The 8,844-nt window shown below is 34.7% G+C and overlaps 2 protein-coding genes across 2 annotated transcripts; one reads left to right on the top strand and one right to left on the bottom strand.

Annotated features, from left to right (window-relative positions):
* Positions 1 to 1,842: 1,842 nt before the first annotated feature.
* Positions 1,843 to 4,287, top strand: LOC130507100 (uncharacterized). Its single transcript, XM_057001810.1, has 3 exons — positions 1,843 to 2,776; positions 2,872 to 3,744; positions 3,820 to 4,287. The coding sequence occupies exons 1-3, from the start codon at positions 2,270 to 2,272 to the stop codon at positions 4,285 to 4,287; spliced, it is 1,848 nt and encodes a 615-aa protein (XP_056857790.1). The 5' UTR covers positions 1,843 to 2,269.
* A 344-nt stretch (positions 4,288 to 4,631) lies between these two features.
* LOC108832279 (uncharacterized) lies at positions 4,632 to 8,456 on the bottom strand. The gene is made up of 7 exons (XM_018605767.2): positions 8,237 to 8,456; positions 6,992 to 7,855; positions 6,644 to 6,916; positions 6,319 to 6,558; positions 5,737 to 6,215; positions 5,555 to 5,660; positions 4,632 to 5,450 (listed from the first exon to the last, which is right to left on the bottom strand). The coding sequence occupies exons 2-7, from the start codon at positions 7,850 to 7,852 to the stop codon at positions 4,791 to 4,793; spliced, it is 2,619 nt and encodes an 872-aa protein (XP_018461269.1). The 5' UTR covers positions 7,853 to 7,855; positions 8,237 to 8,456; the 3' UTR covers positions 4,632 to 4,790.
* Between the last annotated feature and the right edge of the window lie 388 nt (positions 8,457 to 8,844).

The following is an 8,844-nucleotide window of genomic DNA, read 5'->3' as shown; positions in this document are numbered from 1 at the left end:
AAAGAGAATTGTAAAAATATTATTTTATAATATTTAAAGAGAGTATGTGATGGTGAACATAATATTAAAAAAAATTAATTAACGAAAGAAGTGTAAAAGTGGTATTGATACAAATTGTTAATAAAAGCAATTTTAATATTATTTATTAATAACTAGAAATAATTATTTGATAGCAATTTGTTTTCTGAAATTCCAAAGAGAATATAATTGTAATAGGTTATATGACAAATTTTCCTTTTCTAAAAACTAAAAAATGTAAAAGAGTATTTAATTTTTTTTATTTAATTTATTAATTGTAATTAAATAGGAGATTTATAAAATATTTTTTTTCCTTTTTTAAAATGGGAAAATCCCATGAAAAACCTTCAAAGTGGCAAGTACTTCTACTTTAAACCTCCAAATTTTATGTTTCCATAATAAACTTTGAAATTAAAGATATTCCTAACAAAAACCTTCAAAATGACTAACGTGTTTTATATGATGTTAAGATAACTAACGTGTTTTATGTTTCTTAGAAACGACGACGAAGAAGATAGCTTCTTTGAAGTCTCTGATGTATATGTTCATCATTTTCGCCTACGGTATTGCAATTTCATCATCGGTTTTTGCCAGAGCACAAGATGAAGAGAAGCAAAGAGAAAACCATAGGATGAAGAGACGAGAAGCATTGGGCGTAGGTTCCTTCTAGATTTCAAGGAAATTCCGAAGAGAAGCAACATCACCTTCGAATGATCTCTTTGAGGTACTATCTTACTCCATGGACTCGAAAATCTAGAATAAGAAGATTCAAAATATTAGAACTATCTTACTCCATGTTGTGTATAACACGATCTCTTTTTCACTTATAAATTTTTTTCTTAGATTTTCTATTATTTTCTTGGGAAAAAAACTAGTTTAACCCTTATTTGTCAATTAATTACTAGTTTAACTCTAATTTTATTTTAATTACTAGTTTATTTTTCATACCTAATTTACCCTTGTTTCCTTTGTTAACAAAAAAATAATTACGAAAATGCCATTTCTGAATTTTCGAAATATTTACGATTTTGCCATCCACAAACTTATTTAGTTCAGGTTTTATGTAGTCACAGACTTAAATATATTCTTCTTTAGCCACAAATTTATTTTAAAATTTATAGACTTAATAAGGTTTCCACAGATTTGTTACATCAAATTTGTCACATTTAACCACAGATTTATATAATTTTGACAGACTTAATTTATTTGGCCACAAATTTACTTAATTTCAACAGACTTACGTAGATTTGATAGATTTATTTTTTGTGTAGCCATAGATTTATTTGTTTTTGACAGATTTATTTTTGATTTGACAGATTTATTATTCTTTAGTCACAAATTTACTTAATTTTGACAGACTTAATTAAGATTTGATAGATTTATTTATTTTTGACCACAAATTTATTAGAATTTGACAGATTTAGTTAGAATTTGATAGATTTATTTATTATTTGTCCACAGATTTGTTACATGTTGATAGATTTGTCTAAACTTCAGCTACAGATTTATTTATGATTTGGCCATAGACTTTTTAAAATCCTGTAACCGAATTGGTTTATTGCAGCCCATATTAAACCATCTAATTCTGAAATTATTTCATATACCAATAATTTAATTGATTTAAACCAAACCGTTCCAAACCAACCATAATTTGAATTAAAAGCATTTAAACCAAATTTATTCAATTAAACCAAACCAACTTAATTTAAACCAAACAAGCAAAAAGCCCTAATCTACAGAATCATACACGTGAAACCTTGTGCTGTATAACGTCAATGGCGTTTTCAGACTGATCTATTTTCTTCCTTTTCTCTCATGGCACAAATAAAAATTGTTTGTGGTCAATGGATATTTGGTAAAAACAAATGGTTATTTGGTGTTGATAAAGGAACGAGGAGTAAAGCTATAGCTGTAGACGACAAAACTAGTTATGATGATTTTGTTCATATGGTGATCAAAGAGTACAAGGTTAATGAGCAGATTTATGACGTCGAATTGAGCTACATGTTTCCAAAGAAAGTTTTGTTGACGTTACCCCACAACACACCACCTGTGGATATTAAAAATCAGAGACAATTCACTGGATTTTTGGAACAGCTCAAGATGGAAGCAATGCAACTTTGTCTTGAACTTAAGGAACGAGTTTTAGAAGAAGACGAGGATGCAAGTGATGATGAAGACGAAGGCTCTATATTTGATTATTGTGATGATTTAGATGGCGCATCTTCAGGTGACGAAGACTTTGCATTGAATGGGATTCATGCTGAAGAAGAAGAAAAGGAAGAAGAAGAGAAGAAAAAAAAATTCACCTCCTATGAAAAGTGGTTCCACATCTGCAAGCGCTCCGGTAAAAAGGGGTAGTGATCATGTTAAGCTAGAATTAGATGCACTTAATATAGCTGTTGGACAAAGATATGATACGAAAGATGCACTGGAGACTAGGTTGAAGATCTTGTCAGTCCTTCATCAGTTTGATTTTAGGGTAGATAGATCAGCGACAGATATATTAACTATTAAGTGTTGGGTAGAAGGATGTACATGGAGAGTACGAGCTACCCCAGTTGGTAATTCTACTCAGTTTACCATTCGTACACACGTTTCAGACCATTCATGTTCCACTACAGAACGTTCTGCCAGTGCCCGACAAGCGACTCCAGAAATTCTTGCAAGACTATATGTGGACCATGTTGGAGGTGTTGATTCAAAAGTTCTCCCGAAACATGTTGGAGATGCCTTAAACATGAGATTTGGTGTCAAGGTGAGTCATCTGAAATGACATGTTTATATTATATTTCGTTTATTAAAAAATAAGATGTCTAACTAATATGTTATTGTAAAACATTTTGTAACTAGATGGAGTACTGGAAGTCTCATCGGACACTTTTACGCGCACGAGATATTGTTAGAGGTTCTGCGGAGAGTGGATACTCAGAGTTGCCCATGTATCTGTATCACATAAGAAAAGCAAATCCTGGAACTTTCACACATTTGGAAGTTGATGAGGTTAACAGATTCAAGTATTTGTTCCTTGCATTCGGTGCAAGTATAACTGGATTTCCCTACATGAGAAAAGTAATTGTCGTGGATGGTACATACCTTCAGGGAAAATATAAAGGAACACTACTGACGGCAACAGCTCAAGATGGAAATTTTCAGATATTTCCTATTGCTTTTGCAGTTGTTGATAGCGAAAATGATGATTCTTGGGAGTGGTTTTTTCAACAACTAAGTAAGGTAATTCCCGATGACGAAGAACTGGCAGTTATTTCTGATAGACATAGAGCTATAGGTAATGCTATTGGAAAAGTGTATCCTAAGTCTAGTCGAGGAATTTGCACCTACCATCTTTACAAAAATATATTGCAACGGTTCAGAGGCGGTGATGCATTCAGATTGGTTAAAAAAGCTGCAAGTGCTTTTACGTTGGCTGATTTTGATACAACATTTGAAGAGATCCAAGCGATGAATCCAGGATTACATAAATATTTGGAAACTGCTGATATACAAAAATGGGCTCGTGTGCATTTTCCTGGGGATAGATACAACTTATTGACGACAAACATTGCCGAGTCCATCAACAAAGTCATCTCAAGCTCAAGAACTTTGCCCATTGTAAAACTCTTGGACGCAATACGGTTAATGATGACAAGATGGTTTACAAGTAGGAGAACAGCTGCAGGAACAACAAAGACAACCTTGACTCGTGGAGTTGAGATACTTTTGGAGGTAAAAATAACACATTTTCTTTTTTGGGTAGTTACTTTTTTTAGTCATTTGTAACACTGTTTTTTTCTTTCTCAGAAACGTGTACCAAATGCCAAGATGCTTACAGTTCAATCAATCGATTTGCATCATTCACAAGTTACAACCGGTTCGTCTCTGCATATCGTTAATTTAGCAGGAAGACAATGTACATGTCGTCGGTTTGATAAGGAGAAATTACCATGTGTTCATGCAATTGCGGCGGCGGAAGCACGGAAGCTAAGCACCATATCACTTTGTCACCCCTATTATCACAGCTCATACTTGTTGAACGCTTATTCTACTTCCATAATGCCAAGAGATGTTGCTTCACCAGTTCCAGAAAAAATTACAACAAAGATTTGCTTGCCTCCAGTTATACAAGCACAACCTGGAAGACCTAAAAAGTCAAGGATGAAGTCGGCTTTAGAGAAAGCCACTGAGAAAAAACGACCCAGAAAACAACATTTATGTTCAACGTGCCATCAGTCTGGACATAACTGTAAGACATGCAAGATTCAAGCTTAGCTTATGGTTAGTCTTTTTCTCTGTTTTCTGATTTTTAGTTTATGTTTGCCTCACTTAAAGTGAGGTATGTCTGTTTTCTGTTGAATATAATGTATGTTCTTCTGGTTATTAATAATTCTTTATTGAAATTGCAGGTTTTGTTGTTCTTACCGTTCTTCCTAGTAGACAAGAGAACAACAATGATTGATCCAAAAAATTCGCAGCTTCAGCCTATTTGAGTTTAGATGTTTTCTTAATAAGGATTTAATGCACGTTATTTTATTCAACTTCAACAACGCTAGTTTGTTATTTTCTTCAAAACATGCATGTTACTACAAAATAAGACTACAATTTCAACAAGAAAATAAGTGCATGGAAATAAACTACTAAGAATAAAAGTGGCAAATAACACAATAAGACTACAAGTTCACTAAGAAAATAAGTGCTGGAAATAAAATGCTAAAAATAAATGTGGCAATTTGCAAAGCTGATAAAGACTAGAAGTTCACTAAGAACTGAATATACTACTTTGGTAACTCAGGAAATAAATGAGTGATTTGAGGTTGTCCAACAGCATCGTAAATCTCAGCAGCTAACTTCCGTCGAATCTCCTGAATGTTTTCGTCACGTAACCCTTCAAATGTGCAACCAATCGCAAGACACTCAATGTATTTTATGGTGTAGACACCACAGTCTCCTGGGGGGTCATTCTGTGGAACGTTTTTCAATCTTCGTACACTGAATTGCTTTTCACTCTTCTTCCGAACAGTGGCAGGAACCATAGCACTCAGGATGGACGGAATCATCTTCGAAAATGGCCGGCAGACATTTCGAATTTCTTTCTCATCTATTACAGTCAGAATGCTGTCATAAACGGAAATGGTCTCTTTCACCAAGTCAATATCCAATGCAACCCAGTGATTACCATTTACAAAATGACATGCATATAGATGATCAATATCGTGAAGCCACTTCTTGTTTGTAACTCGGTCAGCTGGATACGTACCGTTGAAGATACCCTTATATGTATCTGTCGGTTTCCATGTCTTAGGATTGAACTCTCTGAAATCATTGACAATTTTGGTGACAACCCACTGATCCAAGAAAACAATGCGCTGAGAATGGTATGGCGAAGGATCACAAAGTGATCTCTTATAGAACATCTTCATTGCAGACCACATATGCTGAAATAGAAAGTAAAAAAAAAAGAAACTTGTTAGAACAAATGTATAACATTAAGAGAATTTAAGACTAAGAAGAATACAAGTACAATAACAAGAAGGGTTACCATGTTAGTCAACCAGCCATAGTCAAATGTACTCCACTGATTTCTTGGAGTTATTATCACTTTATAGAATTCTGTACTATTAGTACAGGTTCTGTCCGACTCCTTCCTAAAAAAATTATATAGATTAAACAAATATAGCGATATGACATTATTAAAACTCAAGTAAAAAAAGGAAGACATACTCATCATCCAGTAGAAAATGCAGTAAATTCCTCACTTTATCATTGTCAACATCAGCAAACGGATCATATGCTGAGACAGATGGTGTTACACCTGTGATGATGCGCTTCACGGTAGAATTTCCTACGAAAGGAAATAGCTGAGACGATGCTAGCTTAGTTTGGCGTTTGTGTGGAGGTGAGCAAGGTGTGGGAGATGTAGGCTTATTCATCTTTCTAGCGAAGGCAGCAATGGCATCTAAACGATCAGTGAGATCTCTAGCCTTTTCACGCTGCACTGGATCAGACAATGTTTCATCCCCTGAGGCGTTATCGAGTAAATGTGGAACTTGTATTTTGGTTTTCAGAACCTTCCTATCAGAAACTTTTATCTTGTCAACTCCTATATCTTCACATTTTTGGCTTGCCTTCCTTGCTTTCTTGACAACGCGCTGAGCAGGTAAACCATCATGCGACATAGAATTGATCTCCACCATCCAAGACTTGAGAAGACAAAAATATAATTGCATTACATATACGTTTTCAAACAAATAGAGTCATATCGTAATAGGAAAGACACCTATAAGAGTAGGATAATAATCATACCATTTCTTTGCTATTTACTTCAGCGCTTTCATTAACATTGGAATTTGCATCTTCTTTTCGGTCATCAGCTACGTTTTTTTCTTTCAGCTTTTCAAGGTCCTTCTCCATTGTTGCCAACTTCTCGTTTATAGGAGCAAGAAGAACGCCAATCTTTGCTTCGATCGATGTATCCATGTTATCAAGTTTTCCCGTCAACGCCTTCATCAAGGCAGAAAGCTGGTTCATTTGAGTTTCTTCCTTCTACAGCAAAAAAAATTATAATCAAGCATATTACATTTTAGTTAAAACAAATAAGTAGAAGTACATTTTAGTTAAAAAAAATTACCTTTAGCACCTCACAGTCTTCTTCAACTCCAACCGTTTTTGTATCAGTAGCCTTCTTCTTTTTAGAACTGTCAACATCAGTCTCAGGAACAGATTTAGGGCGTTTCTTCCTTGTAATAGCTGGAGGCTCTTCATTGACATCCCAAAATCCACGATCTATACAATTGTGACTGATATCATGAACTAAGTTTTTTACATCATCATCATCAACGTCGTCATCCCACTGAGGTGTAAGCTCTCCATCTGTTTGTGTGATAAAATTCCTAACACGCACCTATAAAATGATTGTCTTTCATTATAGTTCGAATATAAAAAGATCTAAGAAAACATAAATGTTAAGAAATTAAACCTTATCTTTGTGATGTTCTTTCTCCTGCCTGAAAAAGTCTTCGAATTTAAATCGCGTACGGGATCCACTCCATGAAAGAAGAGGCAATTCTGCACCACTGATTTTATTCCCGTAAAGCTCTCCTAAGCCCATAACTGACTCATATGCCCAAATCTGTAATATGAAAATGAACCCTCCCATTGTATAAGATTCCTTCGCACTAAAATCATCACACTTAACAGAGTATATCAAACTCTGACACGCTACTCGACCCCACGGGTATCTCTGGAAAGCTTCATAATCAAGGACTCTCTTTGCACACTCCAACGGAATATGACGTGTGGGAGCAATTCCATAGACAGCAAGATGAAGAACGCATAACAACCCCACCATTGTCCTCTTCTTGAGACTCCAATTTTTGCATCTTTCCAATACCAACTGAAGCTGGACAAGGTTAGGACCAACAGCTGGAGAAACCCCCATCTCTTTCCAAAATTCTGTATGATCAACATCACAAACATCGTCTTCTCGAAACGGTTCGCAGTTCATCCCTGTGATCGTACCAAATTCAATCAAAGAGAGACGAATGGGCTGCCAATCAATCAATGACCATATCTCATAATTCTTCTTAACTCGAATCTGATGCGTTAATAGGTGATGGACAACCTTCGCACACCATGTGAATTTGAGCTCATAAAACTTAGGGAATACACCAATTGCAGACTTCTTTACCGCATCCCATCCATCAAGTCCTACACCTACTTCTACCATTTGAAAATTTGACAAATAGCTATAATAGCTCATACTCTTCTGCTGACTAGGAGCTTTGCCCTTTTTGTATAGTAGTCGTGGATAATTGCGCTTACTGCTAGAAGAATCCATAACCTGAAAAAAAAAAGCATTAGCATGAAACCAAAACTAAACAATTAATGGTAAGCAAATAATGTATCCAAGGACAGCTGCACTCAAACCAACGAAGCAACAAATCTTTAAAATATGATGAACCAACGAAACAAGTAAATGATTTAACTAAAATGTAAAAACAGAGGAACCAAAAAGAGAGCAACACAAGTACTCAATCACAAAATAGAGGAACAAAAAAAAATCAATACCTTAACAGATGAACCAACTAAAAACTCAATAAATCATGCAAGGAATCAAACCAAAACAGGGTGAACTAAGGGGCAAAACAATGAAGTAACTAAAACAGAATTTAAATATCGGTTGCTAAGACTACAAAGATCAGTAGGGTGCATAGGGTCAAACCAGAAATCAGTTTCGATTTTTGGTTCAGAAGACGAACACAAATCACGGATACAGCGACTGTGGTTTGCCTCGCCGGAGACTTCGACACCGGAGATGTGAAAAAGTTAATTGAACGTTGTCGGAGGATATAGTTTTTCTTCGGGAAAAGAGAATTGTGGAACCCTAATTTTATAAAAGTTCTGGGAACTTCTTTTCTAATTCTACGACACCAACAAAGAAGAAGAAAGGTAATTTATGTTTTTATTAATTAATGAAATAAATTGTTAATGGCAGTATTGTAATATTGAATACTTAAGCAGGTATTTCTGTCATTGTATACATAAACCAAAGTGCAATGATAAGGAGGAGTTACTCTAGTAATTAACTAAGAAAGAAGAGTTAGTCTAGGTAATTTTCTCTATTTTCTTTCACAAACACTTATGATGGCTCATGAATAAAATAAAAAATGGTTTGTTAAAAATATAAGTAATTACAATAAGTCACATGTTTTATCGAAAGGAGACAGAGTTAATAACAACATTAATAGAGTTTATTATTCTGTTTATTTTAACATCACATAAAACATGTTAACCTTTTGAAGGTTTTTGTTAAAAATATCTTCAATTTCA

This window comes from Raphanus sativus, unplaced genomic scaffold (genome assembly GCF_000801105.2).
Source record: "Raphanus sativus cultivar WK10039 unplaced genomic scaffold, ASM80110v3 Scaffold4024, whole genome shotgun sequence".
NCBI lineage: Eukaryota > Viridiplantae > Streptophyta > Magnoliopsida > Brassicales > Brassicaceae > Raphanus > Raphanus sativus.
This window is presented reverse-complemented; position numbering and strand designations above follow the sequence as displayed.